This window comes from Canis lupus, chromosome 25 (assembly GCF_011100685.1).
Source record: "Canis lupus familiaris isolate Mischka breed German Shepherd chromosome 25, alternate assembly UU_Cfam_GSD_1.0, whole genome shotgun sequence".
Taxonomy (NCBI): Eukaryota; Metazoa; Chordata; class Mammalia; order Carnivora; family Canidae; genus Canis; species Canis lupus.
In genome coordinates, this window is record NC_049246.1 from 37968215 (window position 1) to 37989121 (window position 20907).

Genomic DNA, 20907 nt, shown 5'->3' on the forward strand with positions numbered 1-20907 from the left:
TATATTGAGGCTGATACATGACATTTTATACACAGACACCTCCTTGTTAAGAGCCAAAGTCAGCTAGCTGAGTAGGTGGCAGGTGGGTAGACAGTGAAGCATCTTCTCTCCTCCCTCTCTGAGTCTGAGATCTAGAATTCCAATAGAGCCTATATTCATAAGAAGGTATGTGTCTAAGATCCATGATGGTACAATCAGTATGCTTCAGGTATATCCCCTATCTAGCAGGTTACATCACCTGAGAAGTCTAAAATGAGGGTAATACTCTTCAAAGGAAATGCAGATGTCAACAGGAAAAGTCTTTTGATTTCTGAAAAATTAAAAGCATTTATATTTCTTGACCAAAGACTATTTTTCCTAACTAGTTTGTCAAAACTAGTTCTGCATATTTCAACTTTACCTTAATTTTAAAAAGCACTTATTTAATTGAGCCCAGAATACTAAATATAAAAAGGCAAAAAGAACAAAGACTATGAAAATGAAAGAATTCTATCTTGTGGAAGGTGAAGATATCAACACTTTAATTTCCCTCCAAATCCTCAATAGTATATATATATTTTCAAAGATTTTATTTATTTATCTGAGAGAGAGAGCACACGCACAAATGAGGAGGGGCAGAGGGACAGGGAGACTGCCTGCTGAGGATGGAGCCAGGTGTGGTGGTGGTCCCATTGTGGTCAAGATCCCAGGACCCTCATGATGTGAGCCGAAATCAAGAGTTGGACAATTGACTGAGCCACCAAGGTGCCCCAACAATAGCATTTTTTAAAAAAGATTTTATTTATTTATTCATGAGAGACATAGAAAGAGAGAGAGAGAGAGAGAGAGAGAGAGAGACAGGCAGAGGGAGAAGCAGGCTCTGTGCAGGGAGCCTGATGTGGGACTTGATCCCGGGACCCCAGGATCACACCCATGGGCCAAAGGCAGGCGCTAAACCGCTGAGCCACCCAGGGATCCCCCCAACAACAGCATATTTTTAAAATGCATTTTGCAAAAGCTTAATCTATGATCTATTTAAGAAAAAGATTCCGTGTGCATTTATTTATTCAATTACATAGTTTGTGCAAGGAGCTGTGCCAGGTGTTGGGGACACAGTTGTGACAAGACACTGGCCTCTCCTCAAGAAGTTCAGCCTGAGAAACAAGGCCTGAGACAGTTGTTAATAACAATTGTGATAAATGCTACAGATATAGTAGTAACTGAGGTGAACCAGGAGGAGGAAATCTAGGTTACTAAAGCCCAAGAATGCCTCTATTTAAAGGGCAGAGGAGGAGTAACTGGGAAGGACCCGTGGGAAAGGGATGAAGTGTACCAAGGGAGTGCTATGTCACTGAAACTGAGGACCCAGCAAGTGAGAAGAAATGAGTGGTCAACTGTGCCCAATGCTGCAGAAAAAAAATCAAGGAGTCTGAGGATTCACAGTGATCTCTGCCTTCAGAGATGTAGACACAGTGATCCCTCTAAGAGCAAGACTGAACAGCATAACTGAGGAAGAAGCTTAACTAGAACATAGTCAAAGTGAAAGAAAGATGAGAAAAGGGAGCCAGCAAGGTTCACTATTTCTCACAAGACATTTGCCTGTGAATGGCAATGAGAGATGCTGGGAGGCAGTGCAGGGGTTCAACAGAAAATTTAGTTCAATTTTATTTTGAGGATCTGACTGGCCTGAACATGTCTCATGCTGATGAGTAAGACTCAGTAAAAAGGTAGAACCTGAAAATATTTCAGGTTTTTGACAAGGCAGAAAGGGATGTGATCTTGCTTAGCATGGAAGGAAAATTAGCCTTTATTTAACACAAGGGGAGACAATGTCCCATTAAAACAAAAGGGAAAAGGAAAAACACAAAAGGGAGAAAATACAGGTAAAACTGTAGATATAGTAGTAAGAAACAAACATAGCTGATGCTTGCTCTTTTCTCTAAGAGGTGGAAGGCAAGATCATTTAAGAGTGAGGCCAGCAGGGGAGCTGAAGGTACGAAGTTTACAACTGGAGGGAAAACGAGACCACTGGACAGTGTGATGGGTCAACTGGAAGTTTGTGACAAAGGATAAAAAGTGGCACTGATCTACTCTGTGTGGAGCTTCCTCCAGCAGAGGCGCAGGAAAGCTAAGCTGCTGGGTGTACCCGGGGCTGTGGTGCAACTAGACAGGTTTGATGAAAGGATGAAGGGACAAGAAATATTAAACCTAGTAAATTTTTACTGATACACTGCTATGGTCCAGGTGTTGTTAAGTGCTGTACATGAATGGCTCCCTCAAGCCTTATAGCTACCTTACCCAGTCAGTACAATATTATTTTTATTTTATAAATGAGAAAGCTGAGGAATAAACTAATTAGTTTCTTAACCATGGTCACATAACAGTCAGGATTCAAGGTTTGACATTTCATTTGGGAACCCTCTCCCTCCCCTTCCTCCCCACCCTGGTGGACAAAATGGAATTGAAATAAAAGAAAAATTATTTAAGAATGAGGGTGTGCCTAATTTAAAAATACTTATTTTATCAATAGAGTACTAGATCATGAAATTAAAAATGGTTTTCTTAGCGTTTGTTAGTGTTAAAATTTAAAGACTCATCAAATCCAAAACTTAATGAGAAGAGTATAAGCTAACTTATTTCACATTTGTATCTCAGGCACTGTATGTTTTCACGTGCTATCTCATTTACCTTAAAATGTCAGTATAGGATCAATCTATATCCTGAAGAGGAAAATAAGGCTCAAAAAGGCTAAATACTGTTATACCTTTTATCAATCCCTGAAAAATGAAGTAGCCTCTCCCTGACCCTATAAAACCAGGGGTAATAGGCCTGACTGAATTCTCTGAGCAGAACAAAAAGCTCCACAGCTGTTTGCTCTCATTGGAAATCCTTTCCAACCATTGCTTTATTCAATCAAGTGAAAGAAACTAGGACATGCTCTCACCACAATAGATAAAATCAAACTAAAGAAACTGAAAATAAAAATTTGAAAAGCAGAGAGTAAAACTTTAGAAGAAAATCATATGTCCAAATTCCCAAATATTAAACATTGAAGTAACAAGGAAAGTTATTAGACCTATTAATTTTGCACTGACACAGTAATTAAGTTTGATGAACCTAGCTTCATTCTACAATCACACAAAGGTAAGAAAAAACTCAAGAGTTTAATCTTCTCAAAAGTTATTGAACAGCTTAGCTCATGTCAATGTTTTTCAAATTGTCTTGCTGAATAAGATATTTTTCTTGACTGACAAAAACAAAGAACAGTAATAACAGGTAAAAAACAGAATATGTATCTGAATAACATACATACTGCAATGACTTACTATTTAGACAGAAGCTGTTAGAGTATACTTATTATACACATATTTATATAAAATGACACCCCCATCACTAAAGGTATAAGGACATTAGGTTTTAAAAACTTGTGAGAGAATACTAAGCTTTCCTCTCTCATGGTGTCATTCAACCACTGTTACTCAAAGAGATGTAAGGTTTTTCATCATTTTCCAATTTGAAGTGCTGAATACTGAGAAAAATATTAGACCTTTCTCTTTCAGTCTTCCGTTCTAATCATTAAATATATGAATAAGATTTTACTTCATATAAGCTAAGGTTGGTCCTTGCAAAGGAAATATTGTTTTATTTTTTTAAAAATAACACTTTCCACACTGACCTGTACCATCCAACTAAATGTGACATAGACATTTTGAAATGTCTAACTTCTTAAAGGATAAACAGAAAAGTTCTACTTACCATATACATTAGTATGTCTCTAATCATCACCATAGCTGTTTGATGATCATTCCAAGCTTGATTTAGCGTTTGAAGAAAGTTGTTATTCAATGAATTTAGTACATCTTCTCGCACCTATTAACAGAAGAGTTTGTTAGTTTTTTACACCCACACACTCTCTTATATGTATACATGCACATATCTGTTTAATAAACTAATGGTGTGGAATCTTCAATTTTACATCAAAGAAATATAGGCCAGTAGAAATATTTTAAGCTATAACCTAAATACAGATTACTAACAAATGTGTTGTATAGTCCTGACCCATCTCCTGATCTTCAGAATCATAAAGCAACCTTCTGGGCATTTCTCAACCCTCCAACAACCTAACATGACAGCCAAAATAAAATTCTAAATACTTATAAGGAACTACAGTGCCCCATAGAACTCGCGGTCCCAGGATACTGCTCCAATCAAATTTCCTACTATACCTCCCCTTCCCCATCTTCATATAATGGTTGAAAATGTTGATTTTAGAGTTAAACTACTGGGCTCAAATCCAGCTCCCTGACTAGCTGCGTTACCTTGGTTAATTATTTTCATCTCTGTGCCTCAGTTTCCTTACATATGAAATAGTAACCATTTTTGTAGAACTGTTCTAAGGACTAAACTAACACTAGTGACACACTCAAAACAGTGGCTGGCACTCAGTAAACACTTAAGGAGCATAAACTATTAATTCAGTGTGCTCGGCTACAATGGAGCTGACTGTTGCAACTGGGTTCCACCCTTTTCTGCAAGTTTCACACAGCCTACTACCCCCTCATTTTTTTCTGCTCAAGTTTCACTTCTGCTCAGGGTCTTCCTGACCACCCTATCTCAAACAATGACTATATCCACTCTTTAACCTACACTAAATTTTCCTCACAGTACTTGCTTGTCACTACCTACTGTATTACAAATTTATCCATTTGCTGTTCCTCTCACTAAAATACAAGATCCATGGCAGGAGGGATTCGGTCTTTTCCATGTGTGCTTCCCACACCTAGAACAGTGCCTGGCATCTCTAAGACCCTTTACTTCATTCATCCTACCCTGCAATACTATGATCTACCACCAACACGGTGGGTGATACCTGTTTTTGCACATCAAGTTGGCCTGAGCCTGAAATGCCTTCCTAATGCAATCCTGTTAAGACTACTCAGACTTCAAGAATTCCTTTCCATAGTCTACAAGGATACTGCCACCTTCTCCAGTAAGAAGTTCCTGACTACTACTACTTCCTGCTATGCTATCAGTAGTCCAATATAAGATTATCGATGAGAAAACAGAATTTAAAGCTAGAACCAGCTCTATCACAAAGAAGCAGTTTGTCCTCTAAGTTCCTGTAACACTTTAGGACAATACTGCCAACCTCTTTAATTATTCTAACCTACCTAATCCACTATGGTCTAGCTCAACTTGTAACTCCAGCCTACCTAAGCAGACATGTTCTAGTGCAGTGGTTAAACATTTTTAGGTTGGGGAGAATCTGAAGTCATGGTGTTTGGTGAGAAACAAATTAATATGTGTGTTGAGATATATAGATATCTATAAACTTGAATTATAAACAGTAGATGTTACTACATATTAGCACCAGTATAAATGAGTCTAAATAAGTGGTTGCAAGTGCCAAAGACTGAAAACAAAATATACCTAACACACTATTCCCAACAAATGAGAATAAATTCAAATTAAGAAAACTACCTGATTTTTTTATATCAAAGAAAAAATGGCCACTAAGAGATTTTAGTGATGAAACAATGTCTGTTCTAACATGCAGTATGAAAATCACTAGCCTATACATACACATAAATTAGAATTTTATTGTATATATTTTGTTCTAAGAGACTAAGCTCCTAAAAAAAAAAAAAAAAAAGAGAGACTAAGCTCCTTGGCTTCAAAATACATCACCCATAAATATGGCAACTGTATCAAAACTGATAAACATGTAGGTTTGTATATAGTACTGTGTTAAACAATAAATCACTTATTTCAACTCGTTAAGTCTAGCACTGGTCAGATGCAGATTCCCATGACTGCTAACACTAAGAAAACCTACAAACTGAAAATACGCCTATTTACAGAATTCTTCACCAATCTTCATATTCAGTGAACCAGTAAATTTTGAGTAGCAATTAAGATAATGACAATACTAGAGAAACTGTACTATATGACAAAAAATGTATATATTCTGAACATCAGATATCTAGCAATTAATTATTCTTAAGGACTTAAGTGAACTTCTGTGTAACCCTTTGTTATAAAATCAAATTACATGGTAACTATTAAAGTCACCCTAATTTTGGAAAGCAAATATGTGCTTGGTATATCTGTGAGATGAATGAAAAACTGACCACTTAAATTTTTAAGTTATAAAATAAGACACGTGTCCTAAAATCACTGATTATGTTTATATACACTTTAAAATAAAACATGTCAAGTATTTATGTAATATTTGTAGAGTTGCTTTTCACAAAATAAAAATGTGATCAACTAGTGCAATGTGTCATAAATGATAAAACTGCTTTATTTACAAATTTCAAAAACTTATCCTGACAAATCAATAACAATGAATTTTACTTAGAAAATAACTGCTATTAATTTTGTTAAATTTAGTTAGTTTGTATTTTACTGCTGAAGTTAGATGGATCTGCTTTCGCCAATGACACAAAGAAATGACGCATCATTTTTATATAATATAAACTTTACCATCTTACTAATTTTTAAGTGTAAAATTCAATGGTATTAAAATACACTCACAACAATTAATTTCTATCACAGGACATGGGAATTCTAAGAGGTGCTCCAGAAGATCTCATACTCTGTTGTATTTATTTTTGAATGATTAGGCACACACACATAGATATACGAATATAAGACATAATAAATGCTTTAGATACAATTGCATTCTAATTATCCTGATCACTCTACGAACAAAAAAATTCTTCCTCTCATGCTGCCTCAGAAAAATGTTCTTCTATTCGAATACACAAAAGGAGAACAAATATTCGTTTAAATATACATAATAAATTGTAGGAATGAGATGAAAATTCAAACTTTATGAAGATTAAAATGGGCTTTTTAAAAGAAGGGAAGTTTGCATATAAACTAAAAAACACATTAAGTGATGAATAAAAGGATTTAACCTTTACAAGTTGTTGACCGAATACAGAAAATTTGCAAAATAGGAAGTGGGGTCAGTTTGTGTGTGTGAATAACATTGTTAATCTCACACCCTAACAACTACCATCAGTTTTTGCATCAACAAAGGCAAACAGGAAGGAACCCTGCTATAGAAGTGGTACCAGTATCAAACGGGGCCTGCAGATCAGGTATGTCCAGCATTATTATATAAGAAAAGCTACATGAAGGTTATCCAGGTGAAGAGTCAGAGTTTGAAGGGCTCATGAGACAAGTAAAAACAATCAACAAAGCCATGGAAACTGACAGTAGGATGGGACCAGCTGTGACAAGGAGGCTGAAGAAATGAGTAGTGGAAAACTGATGACTGTTAATGTCACCTAGCCTTGCAAAAAGCAAGACACAGACAGTAGTGGAAAGAAGTAGATCACGAACCTGGCAGAGAAGCAGAATCACTTGAAAAGCAACAGATTTTGCTCAAGAGAATGAGATGACAAAACACAGACTGGGAGAAAATATTTGCAAAAGGGATACCTGGTAAAGGACTGCTACCCAATATATACAAAGAATTAATAAAATTCACCAAGAAAACCCAACCTAAAATATTGGCAAAAGATATGGCCACCTCACCAAAAAGATAACCAGGTGGCAAATTTGCATAATGAAAGATGTTCTATATCTGATCAAGAAATTGCAAACTGAAGGATGCCTGGTGGAGTGTGTGATTCTTGATCTTAGGGTTGTGTGTTTGAGCCCTATATTGGGTGTAGAGATTACTTAAAATCTAAAAAGAAAAGTAAACTGCAGTTTAAAACAACAATGGGATACCCTTACACATTTATTAGAATGGCCAAAATCCAAAACACAGACTCCACCAAATACTGCTGAGGATATAGGGAACAAGCACTTTTGCTCATTTCTGGTAGGAATGGAAAATGGTACACAGCCACTTTGGAAGACAGTTTGGCAGTTTCTTACAAAACTGCATGTACACCTACTGTACAATCCAGCAATTATGCTCCTTGCTATAAATACCAAAGGAGTTGACAACTTACGTCCAAACAAAACCCCAAACTCAGATGTTTACAGCAGTTTAATTTATAATTGCCGACATGTGGAAGCAACCAAAATGTCCTTCAGTAGGTGAAACAATAAACTGGTATATTCTGACAATAGAATATTATTCAGCACTAAAAAGAAATGATCCATTAAGCCATGAAAATAGATAAAGGCACCTTAAGCACATATTACCAAGTAAAAGAACACAATCTGAAAATGCTACTACATACCATATCATTCCAACTCCATGACATTCTGGAAAAGTCAAAACTAAAGAGATCATAAAAAAATTAAAAGAAGAAAAAGATCAGGTGGCAGGCATTAGGGTGGAAGGAGAGATGAATAGGCAGAGCAGAGAGGATTTTTAGGGTAGTGAAACTATTGCATATGGTAGATACATTTCATTATGCATTCATTAAAGTCCACAGAATGTACAACACATTATGTACAACACACCAAGAATGTAATATAAACTATGAACTTTGGGGGATAATGATATGTCACTGTAACAAACGTACCACTCTGGCATGGGATGCTGATAGTGGGGGAGGCAGTGGAAATATGGGAAATGTCTGCACCTTCTCCTCAATTCTGCTATCAATCTAAAACTGACTTAAAAAACCCAAGACCAAGAAAAGACAATCTCTCTCTCTTTTTTAAAGCTACCCAGGTGATTCTCATACAACAGTCAGGATTAGGAAACCACTGATTTAAGAGCCACACACTAGCCATTTCTGTTCCTTGCCTTTGCAGGATTTCTTCAACACAAGTATGTTTTTGTATAGTTTTAATAATATTGATACAATTTGGAGTCCTGATTTTTTAAAGAACAATTAACATTCAACATTAACCTTTGTTTTAGGAGAAAAATGTCTAGTTATATCATTTTCAAAGCATGATAGTAATTCAAAGAAAAAGGCTTCATCTGAGATTTTAAGCAACTGCCAACAAAACACCAAAAAGCAAGATCTGTAAAAGAAAAAAATGATAAACTGGACCTCATCAAAATTAAAAACTATTTTACAGACACTGCTAAAACAATAAATAAGCTACTGACTGGGAGAAAATATCACATGATCTGTATCCAGAATCTCTAAATATATCGCCATATATAGAGACATAAAAACTCTTACAACTCAGTAAAGAAAGTATTTAAGAAAGGGGCAAAAAAACTTGAACAGACACTTCACCAACCAAAGAGGTTATATAAAGGCAATTCTGCACATAAAAAGATGCTCAGCACTGGCCATTAAGAAAACGAAAAATTTAAAAAATGAGATACAATTACAAATCCACTTTAGTAGCTAAAATAAAATATACTGACAATACCAAGTGCCAAGCAACCAGAACTCTTCTTATACACTGCTAATAGGAATGCAAAATATTGCAGACCTGTAGAAAAAGTTTGGCATATGACCCAGAAATCCCACTCCTAGGTATTTATCCTAGAGAAATGAAAACTTATATTCACATAAAATCTACACATGAATGTTCACAGTAGCTCTCTTCATAATCACAAAAACTACATACAAGCCAAAAGTCATTCAACAAGTAAATAGGTAAATGGATATGTAAACTGTGGTACATTCATACAACAGAATTTATCATTCAGCAATAAAAAGGAACAAACTACAGACACATACAGCATTTTGGTTCAACCTCAAAATAATTATGATGAATGAAAGATATTTGTCTCAAAAGGTTACAGACTGTATTATTCCATTTACATGACATTCTTGAGAAAACAAAACTATAGTGAGAGAACAGATCAGTGGCTGCCAGGTATAGGGGCAGGAGGAGGATATGACTATAAAGGAAAAACAAGGAATGTTCTGGGGTGAAGACATGTTCTGTATTGATCATGACAGCAGTTCTATCAATCTATATGCATGGGCTAAAATTCATTGAACTGTACATGAAAATAAAAGGCTAATTTTATGGATACTGACTTTTTAAAACTTGCAACAATTATGACTCTCAGGTTGGGCCATTTTATTATTATTATATATCATAAGCATAAACTAGGATGCCATCATGTTTATTCTTAAAAGCAACCTGAGGGGTGCCCTGTGGCTCAGTCAATCTTCTGCCTTCCACTCAAGTCATGATCCTGGGTCTTGGGATAGAGTACAGCATCAGGCTCCCTGCTCAGCAGTGATTTTGCTTCTCCCTCTCCCTCTGCGCCACCTCCCAGCTTGTGCTCTCTCGGCTCACATGTTTTCTCTCTCTCTCAAATAAATAAATAAAATCTTTTTAAATTTTTTTAAAGCAACCTGAAAGCCAAACAACGAAAGAATTGTTAATTACTTCAAGAGTGTCAACTTCTGAATGACTCTGGAATAATTCAAATTAGCAGAATACTACATTTTTCATTTCTGTAACATAGCTTTTCCTGTCCTTTTAATTACGTCCAGGCAAAGATTAAAGTGGAATTACTAAGTCAAAAAAATGTTTATTTTTCAACATTGTGATAAAATCTATTCACTGATAATGTCGAAGCTGCAAGAAACACATCCTCAAATCAATCAAAATACTGGCAAAGGAAGAGGAGGATGGAAAGGAGGATGACAGTAGAGCCCTAAGCAGGCCTAAGACCTACAAGCTCCCAGGCTTTGCCCTTGAGTCTTCTTATCGAAGTATCTTCATGGATTGACAAGGAGGCCAAAACTGGGCCAGGAGCTCTTGGCTGGTTGGAGAGTCAAAAGACATTAATAATCTGCACAGTCTCCCCCCGCCCCACCCTTGCCCCCAACACACACAATTAAATCATTAATTAAAAGGTTTTTTTCACCCTGTAAGTTTCAATGCCTGGGCAAAATCCCAGCCAGCCAATCCTAATTAAATGTTTAGGTAATACAAAGAAATTCATCAGCTAAAACTAATTATAAAGATGTTAGCTCTAAAGTCCACTGAAACTAGATATGAGCCATATAATTAATGATGATATGGACTACTGAAAATTAAGGCCTTCCTTCTTAAAAAGTCTTAAAACCCAGGACAGTATTTAATTCAAATATAGACAAATCTCTCAAGTACAGAAAATTGCATGTAGCATTATTTTGCATTGAAATACACACCATGTATTAAAAACACAAAGTGGGTCATGAATAACACGGAGCACACACTAATTATACAAAAAAAACATTTAAAAAATATCACAGAGAAACTAAAACTTTAAAAGATGTAATCTCTTAGAAATACGTAGTATTTAACAATCACTCACAAGTTAAAACAATCAAATTAGTATCTGAGACTTTCCAGGGCAGCCACTAATTAGGACTTTGAGTAAGTTACTTAACCTAGCTGGTCTGTAACTCGTCTCACTCATAGTATCACTGGGGTGGACTAGAGCCACAAGATGTCTTACTACCACTGCAGGGCAGGCTCCATTTTCCCTGAGTAAATGGTGACTTATATTGGTTTTGTTTGATTTTAAAAGTGGTATTTTCCATTGTTTGAATAAAAATTGAGAGCCACAGGATGTCTGCTAAGTACCTATCTGGCTCTGAATTCTAAAGCAAATATTGATTACTTCACTTGAGTAAACTATTTACATAAATATGCAACATTTACAACATCAAAAATAGCATTTAAGTTCCCACTTATATCAGAATTTTTTCAGGGTCCTGTACATATGATCTGGGGGCTTGTCACTTCACAAATTTTACCAGTTACATAAACTTTATTCTTCCAAGGAATATCATTGAAGAGTCATTCTTGAAGATCTCAAAAACCTTTCATCACCCCAGAATGATGTGACATAAAGCTATCAATAAAAGTGGCTACCTACAATAAAAGTGGCTACCTACAGAAGTCAATCTCTACAGTCCTAGGAACCATGGAGCATAGAAGGTATCTCTCCTAATCTGACACAGTTTTTTAAAAGCTTTATAGCTCTTCCCTTTCTCCTGAAAGCTCTGATTTCAAAGATTATAAAAAGAAATAGTGTAACATTTTGCTATTTTTATGTAACAGTCACATAGAGTGAATAGTGGCAGCAAAGAAAGGAGTACAGATGCTGAAAGTTTGCCTGCCTGATGCAAATCACAGACCCAACATTTAGTAGATATGTAACCGCTAGTAACTTAGTTTTTTTGTGTCGCAAGTTTTTATGAAAGAGGAATAATAAGAGCACCTATTTTAAGGAGCTGTTGTGTGGATAAAACGTGTATATAAATAATGCTCACAAAAAGGCCCAGCCCACAGTAAATGCCATATAAGCATTTACTACAACCATAATCTTATCACATAAATATCTGATCTTGCTACTATACAAAGTGTGGTCCATAGAACAGGATCCTGGTCAAAACTGTTGCCACCATCATCATTATCATCATTATCACCACCACCCTGAAGCTTTTTAGAAATGCACAATCTTGGATCCTAGGTATCTACATTAAGTATCTTAGATTTTAATAAACATGACATAAAACATACATACATACATATACCACACGTGGTTGCATACTTTATACAGTTTATTTCCTAAACTCCCAATTTCCACTTGATTCTTGCTTTCCTTTCTGCTAAAAAACAGAAATTTCTCCATTAACTGGAAGGAATCCTTTTACTCTATAAGTTGAGGAGTTTGTAAAGCAGTTAATATCCTATTATATGTATATTTAATATAAGCCTGGTAAATAGATGTTGCTCTCTCTCAATATATAACAACCGTAAGATTTCTGTATTTCAAAACAAATTCTGCTAAGTTCAGGAGCATTAATCTTAACTTTTGTAGACATCTTAAACTTTCCAAGAATTCACTTAATAGATTCCCTCAATGATGAAAATTCACTGCCCTTGAGCAGCCCGGGTGGCTCAGCAGTTTAGCGCCGCCTTCAGCCCAGGGCGTGATCCTGGAGACCCAGGATCAAGTCCCACGTCAGGCTCCCTGCATGGAGCCTGCTTCTCCCTCTGCCTGTGTCTCTGCCTCTCTCTCTGTCTCTCATGAATAAATAAAATAATCTTTTTAAAAAAATTCACTACCCTCTTGATATTTTCTAGACGGACAGTATTGGTTCCCATTATTTTCACTAACTTTCAGAATAAAGGTGGCAGTCTTGATGAGAGGAATCCTACAAGTACCACTGACAAAACAGTAATATAGCTATTACAGGGAAAGCTTGTTTCTTGATTGCTGTCAGAAGATTCTTCTGCAATTTTACTAACACATTGAGTTATATAGTTAGTAATACAAGTTTAAGAATGTTACAAAGAGCACACCACTTGTAATCTCAACATAAAATTAATTTCTAGTGGCAGTATTTCCCCACTCACTCTTTAAGCAACCAAAACGAAGCTCTCAATTCCAAAGAATACATAAAAATCTTCAAACTGTCAATTCAGATATTTAATGATTACTTCTAAAAAGCAAAGCAGGGTGCTAGCCACTATGGGGGGGGGATACAAAATGTATTCAGCCACTTTACAATCTTTATGGGGGAAGGGAGAAAAGGAGCCTAATATCAGCATTCATACCTTTTTTTTTTAAAGATTTTATTTATTTATTTATTCATGAGAGACACGGGGGGGGGGGGAGGGGGTGGTGAGCAGAGAGGCAGAGACACAGGCAGAGGGAGAAGCAGGCTCCATGCAGGGAGCCTGACGTGGGACTTGACCCCAGGACTCCAGGATCACATCCTGGGCCAAAGGCAGGAGCTAAACCGCTGAGCCACTCAGGGATCCCCACAGTCATACAACTTTAATACAAAGTAGAGTACAATGAATAGCACTATAGAATCATAAGGCTGAAAGCAGGGGCACTCAGTGGGAATTAGGACAACATATTTTTATAATTTCATACATAAAGAATATTTGCTACATGTTGAAATAAGAAATCACCTAGATTTGGTATCATTTTACAAAAATACGTTCTTAGTTCAAATATTAACTTTAAAAAAAATAAACATCAGAAAAATCAGGATTTCCTGATGCGTATAAAGTAGTGCCATGAAAACCGTAATGGCTGGAAAGGAATACTGAAAGATAAAGTAGTATACCAATGAAGGACAGGAATTATCTACCACTTGTAAAATATTACGTTCACAATGGTTAAGACAAAAGATATACTTTAAAAACCATTATAGTGGTAGTACCGTAATTAAACTTTAAACAAAGCCACTGACAGAATAAGTAGTAAAACATGAACACAGCATAGCAATTCAGCAACTAGTCTTTTTGTTCTCTTGAGTAATATGGAGGAAGAAAAACCCCATGGTTCCACAGGATCACATGATCTAGCTCCCAGCCCACTCATCTCAAAAAATGAGAGATATATAGCCCCCAAATTTTACTGTGCTTTAAAATGGTGATATAACTCTGCTTAAACTATTCAGCAATTAATAGAATCTGGCAGCTGGTAGATATAAACCATGGTTCCCATTTGACTAGTAGTATTCTCAGAGATTCATTTCAATAGATAATTATTGAGTGCCAACTATATGAAGGAGACAAAAAGATGAATAAAACAGGTCCTAGGTTGCACAATATTTTTAAAAAATAAATATTAAAAGAACATCACTAGAAAATACAACAGAAAACAAGACAGAAAGGGGTACTTGCTCTTACAGTGCTTATAGTCTTAGGCAACAATTTAAGTGGGAATAGCTGATATTTAACATGAGTGAATTTACCAAATAAAGTTAACACCTTACGCTTGGCTCTCCCCAACATCATTTCTCTTACCAGTCCTTTCAAAGTAGAATCCTTTCAACTTCTCAACTTCTTATGCCCCTCCTGTCTTATGGCTGCTATCTTCCTAACTCTCTAATAAACTCTATTCCCTACATTTATCCCCAATCTCTCTTCCTCTTTGGGATTACTCTATTCATATTCAAGTCACTCTTCCAAATCATATTCATTAAAAGGCTTGTACTGCTAGCTCAGACAGCCTTCTTCCTGTCATCACCCTCAACAACTCCAATATTCAACGTAATAGGTTCGTAATAGGTCCTGTTTCCTTCAACAACTTAAGTTAGAGAAAAGGGATGTCAGGAGAACAAAAGATATGCAACAACGAAGCACTGAGGATGGCATACTTACCAAATCTTTCATTCCATCTTCACTAGTCTCTTTTGGGAGACTAAAAACCAATGGCTTCCATCAACCACAGAATAAAACCCAAATCCCCTACAATGTTTTTCAAAACCTAGTCCAACCAAATTTACCACTCTCATTCCCAACAAACATATCTAAGGCCTTTTATATTCCATCTACAATGATCTTACCTGGCAATGCTCACACCTACCTGCCTTTTTTATTCATGCCATTTTCTTGATTATCTTTTGCCTTTGATCACATGATGAATCTTTAATAATTCTTTAAGGGTCATCAAAAGTGACCTCCTCGAGAAAGTGAGTGGGAAATATCAGTGAGGGTGACAGAACAGTAGAGACTCCTAACTCTGGGAAACGAACAAGGGGTGGTGGAAAGGGAGGTGGGCAGGGGTTTGGGGTGACTGGGTGACGGGAACTGAGGGGGGCACTTGACAGGATGAGCACTGGGTGTTATGCCATATGATGACAAATCGAACTCCAATAAAAAAATATACAAAAAAGTGACCTCCTCTTTATACTTTGCCCTGAATTCCTCAGCAAAATAATTCCCCTTCAAAACTGATTACCTCACTAAAATTGGGAGATTCTTGCTGACAAGCATAGTGTCTTAATTATTTTTTGGTAGATGAAACACAGGAGATTCAATATTTGTGGGCCTCTGTACCGAATCTGTCTTTGCTAACAAAAATCTTATCCTGTTTCTATCAATATCCTTTTGTAATTCACTGCAAACATTATAATATATTCTGTACATAAATGCCATAAAAAAAAACCCTCTACGTTCATTCACATTTGCCTAAAAAGAAAGGAAAAGCAATAAAGAAAAGCTTTATTAAAAAAAGCTAAGTCTTGGGACGCCTGGATGGCTCACTGGTTGAGCATCTGCCTTCAGCTCAGGGTGTGATCCTGGAGTTCCGGGATCGAGTCCCGCATCAGGCTCCCTGCATGGAGCCTGCTTCTCCTCCTCCTGCCTATGTCCCTGCCTCTCATGAATAAATAAAATATTAAAAAAAAAAAAAGCTGTCTATTAAGTAACTGGCTTACAAAATAGTCCAAAGCTTACCAAGAAATACCATCTTCATTTCCACATGCAATTAGTACCCTCATAGAAACACTTTAATTTACTGGTGAATAAATATAATATTTAAAATTCTGGCTCTTCTCATTCTCCCTTCAAAAATGGAGAAAAATCAACATGTTGAAAAAACAGCTTGTACAGAGACATCATTTTCAGCAAATGAAAGCCTACACACAAAAAAATAGGGTGTTATTTCACAAAAAAGATTTTTCAGTTTAACACACACACACCCTAAAACAAGAAAGTCATTTAAAAAGTCAAACTATTCTCCCTCAAAACTTCAGTTTCTCTACCTGTAAAACAAAGTGCTTAGAACTGACCAGATTACTAGGCACAGATTCAAATGCTTAAGTCCAAAACATAAGCTCCCCAAAGGCAAAGACATTTGATCTAATGCAAATACTTATTAGACCAGTGCCTACTACATAAGAAGTCCTTGATAGGAAGTTCTCTAAATGAATGAAAAGTGAGCAGGATCAAGCTCCCTTATTCTGCCTTCCGCCCAAAGAGATTATTTGAAGAAGAAAATATATGGATGATTTCATTTTTTTTCATTGTGCAGATATAATTCCACTTATTCAATAGTCTATTAGTGAACATTTAGTTTTCAGCATTTAAATAACAATGCTACAATAAATATTAGTGTAAGTACTCTTTATGTACATATTTAAATATATCTATAGGATGAATTCTCTTTTTTCTTTTAATCTCAAGTTTTTACTTCAATTCCAGTGAGTTAACAGTATAGTGTAATATTAGTTTCAGGAGTAGAATTTAGTGATTCATCACTTACATGTAATACCCAGTGCTCAGAAAAAGACTTTTAAAACCACTGAAATAAATGTTCTTTCCTAGCAGTAAGAAGTTGTTTCTAGTAGAGCTAAAAGTCAACATCTTTTCTGTTTAAACTTTCAAAGCACAAGATTTAGCTCCTTTATGAGGCTACCATGTTATTATTCAATTATTACTATAGAGTCAGAATTTGAGAGAGAAGACAAAATTAAGCACAAGGCAAATCTAAGAAACCTATTAAGCATCGCAAAATTGGAATAAAGTTCCTGCCACATTAAAACCAAAGAAAGTTTCTCCTCTGATTTTAACAAACCAATAAAAATTGTTTTTATTCTAAATATGTATCGTGGCACAGGAAAGGACAACAGTAAACTTGAAAACTATAATCTTCCTCAGTCTTAAAAAACCAAAATTATCAAGACACATAATCATTATATAATTTTAAAGCTGATTTAAGTGAACAAAACCAATGCCAATCTCATTTTATAAATTAATAATCTTAAATCCAGAAAAGTCTAGTAATTTGTTCAAGACTGTTAGTGGCAGAATTAGGTCTAAAGCCCAGTTCTCCCTACTTTTTACCCAGTATTTTTTCTACTGCAGTAACTTCTAAATTATTAGACCAGTGCCTACCACATAAGAAGTCCTCGATAGGAAGTTATGTAAATGAATGAAAAGTGAGCAGATCAAGCTCCCTTATTCTGCCTTCCTCCCAAAGAGATATTTTCATTAAATATGAAGTATTCAGTAGTAGACAGAAGATGCAAAAGCAAGTCCTCAGTTACCTTACTATGAACTTAAACATCTTGTCAAGTTTAAATCCCAAAAAGGAATCTTTGTAAAGACTCCAAAAAATAGAACAAGACACTTTAAATATCTTATAATTTTGTCAGGTAAACCTCAATAAAGCTGAAGGAGGAAAAAAAAAAAAAAGCTCCATCCTTACCTAACCCTACACACAAGAAACAAAACTGATTAGCACTACTATGTTGAAGTTTAAAATGGCCTTTAGAGAGCCATTAAACACATACACAAACACAGATAAACAAAATGGTTATGAAAACCACAACTCTGCTAAATAAATGCTGACATTAAAGTATTTTATAACAAAGTCAGAGCTGAATCTGGCCATTTTCTGGTTTCCACTGCAATCCTCAAATCTACCTGAAATGTTTTAATTTCTCACGATTAAATTCCTCATTTCTCTTTTCTGTGTGATTTCAACTACTTCCAAAGCTTTGAGCACCATCTATATGCTCACGATCCCCAAATTTATATTTCCAGTCCAAATTTCTCAGAACTAGATTTGCATATCCAATTTCATTGGCATCTTAAAATTAACCTGTTTAAACTGAGTTCCTTTTTCTACCCCAAACCTAAATTTAAAAAATGGAAACACCTTGTTGTCAGAGAGCCAAAAACCTAGAAGTCATCTTGGATTTTCTCTTCCTCATTCCCCAATCAATCTATTCAGAAGTAACAATCTTTCTACATTCAAAGTATCCTGACTCTGAAATCTTCTATTCCCACTGTCACTACACTGGTATAAATCACCATTATCTCTCTCCTGAATTACTGGATTATTCCTTCCTACTCCCCTCACTTCCATTCTTGGGCCCTCTAATTTATTCATCACACAGCAACTGGAGTAATATTTTAAAAATCTGTATCAGATCATGTCACTGTCTTGCTTAAAATTCTTGAATGGCTTCCTAACGTACATATAATTATGAAACCCTTATACTATGGCCTTCAATGTCTCTCTTCAAACCTCATCTTTGTCCCATTCTTCCCCACTCTCAATATTTAATTCCCCATTCACAACAGGCTTTGTTTTCAATTTCTCTATTCCAGGGACTGGGCAAAGGATGGCCTGCTGTCTTTTTAAAATAAAGTTGTATTGGAAAACTGCCACATTCATTCATTACATATGGTCTATTGCTCCTCTGATGCTACAATAGAAGAGTTGAGGAACTGATGACCGAAAATATATGGCTTAAGAAGCTGAAAATATTGACTACCTGGTCCTGTAAAGAAAAATGTTCTATAGCCATCCCCCCTTTCCTGGAATGCTCTGCAACCCACTTTTCTCATGAGCACCTTCTTATTCTTCAAGTCTCCTTTTACTCAAAAAGCCCTTTCTTGCCCTATGTAGTTGCCCACATCATTTTTCTCTATCACTGTGTCCTGTTCATGATTCATAATAACTAAACATTTGTTTACTTGTTTAGCTGTTCTCTGAGTACAGGGATCAAATGAATATACTTAAGTCAGACGCTGGCAAATAATACATACTTCTGAATGTGGAATAAGGTAATAATAAGTCTTATATGGTTATTTTTGAGAAAATTATCTGTAATATTAAAATCCTCAGGGCACCTGGGTGGCTCAGTAGGTTAAGCGTCTGCTTTCAGCTCAGGTCACGATTCCGGAGTCCTGGGATCAAGCCCCACATCTGGCTCCCTGATCAGTGGGGAATCTGCCTCTCCCTCCATCCCTCACCCCACTTACGCTCTCTCTCTCAAATAAATAATATCTTAAAAAAATTTAAAATCCTTAAAACTAGAAAGATTTTTTTTCTCTAGTATAACCACACTTTTCTTTTTCTTTTTTTTTTTTTTAATTTTTATTTATTTATGATAGTCACAGAGAGAGAGAGAGAGGCAGAGACATAGGCAGAGGGAGAAGCAGGCTCCATGCACCAGGAGCCCGATGTGGGATTCGATCCTAGGTCTCCAGGATCGCACCCTGGGCCAAAGGCAGGCGCCAAACCGCTGCGCCACCCAGGGATCCCCTATAACCACACTTTTAAAGTTATTTTATTTAGGAACAAATGTTAAAGAAAAGGTAATCCCTGTGAATTCTGAAATGTTTTCATATTTACTAAAATGAGATTTTTTTTTTTCCTATAGCAAGGCACAAACGCTACCCATATCACTATCTAAGTTTTGCTGTGTGGTCTAGAGAAATTCACTGAGTTCCTTTGGGTCTCAGTTTCCTCAAAGGGAACATTCTTCTAGAGGTAGGAAGAATATACTACCATCAAGTAAGAGAAAAACATTTGGCTTTTCTAGGTCTTCTTCAATTTTGTGAACTCACTTCTAAAGCCAACAATCTGGGGATCCCTGGGTGGCTCAGCAGTTTAGTGCCTGCCTTGGGCCCATAGCGTGATCTCAGAGTCTGGGATCAAGTCCTACATCAGGCTCTCTGCATGGAGCCTGCTTCTTCCTCTGCCTGTGTCTCTGCCTCTCTCTGTGTCTTTCATGAATAAAATAAATAAAATCTTTAAAAATAAATAAATAAAGCCAACAATCAATTACTTTCATCTCAGAGAAGTTCCTCCATTCATCTGCCCTGATAGTCTGTGCCACTCTGTTTTACACCAAAGGTGTTGCTCAGATGTTTACTATTCTCATACTACAACCAGGGTACTAGCAACTGATTCTGCATAAAAATTGTATTTCATTTGAATCCTCAACGTGAAAAAAATAGGTTCTGGCTACCTATAAACCATAGCACTAAAATGTACACTTTAGTAGAAAATAACTGATTTAAAAGAAGTATCATTGCTTACATAGTTCAGCAAAGTGCTAAAAGCACAGTGAACAACAAAAAAGCCTGATGACTAGACCACACAGTAAAGCTTTCAGAACCACAAAAAGGAAAACGTTTTGTGAACTGAAGATGGCTACTTTCATACCCCAGAACCCTAACCCATTCTCTCACCTTCCAATCAGAAAGTACAATATACAAACAAGTCAATACCAATATCAATTTTCATGCAAACCACACTTCTGTACATCTGGTAGGAAAAAACGGGAGATTTCCTACATCAGAGCACATTTAGGCTACTATATGATGGCTCTGCCTGTCAGTTAACAAATTTCTTTGGGCTGTGTCCCCCCTTCATAGAGTAGTATTGTATTTTTTGGGGGGGGGGTAGTACCATATTTGTACAATTATTAAAAGTTTTCGTAAGAATGAAGATAAATGAAAGACACAAAAATGAAAGCATAGACACTACCT

At 36.1% G+C, this 20907-nt stretch overlaps 1 protein-coding gene across 5 annotated transcripts in view; it reads right to left on the bottom strand.

Moving 5' to 3' along the window:
• Nucleotides 1-20907, bottom strand: part of CUL3 (cullin 3) — an 89821-nt gene that overhangs the window by 45075 nt on the left and 23839 nt on the right. For all 5 annotated transcript variants that reach the window (XM_038573952.1, XM_038573954.1, XM_038573951.1 and 2 more), the window contains one exon: nt 3736-3849. In XM_038573952.1, the coding sequence (XP_038429880.1) occupies nt 3736-3849 (114 nt within the window). The remainder of the gene's footprint in view (nt 1-3735; nt 3850-20907) is intronic.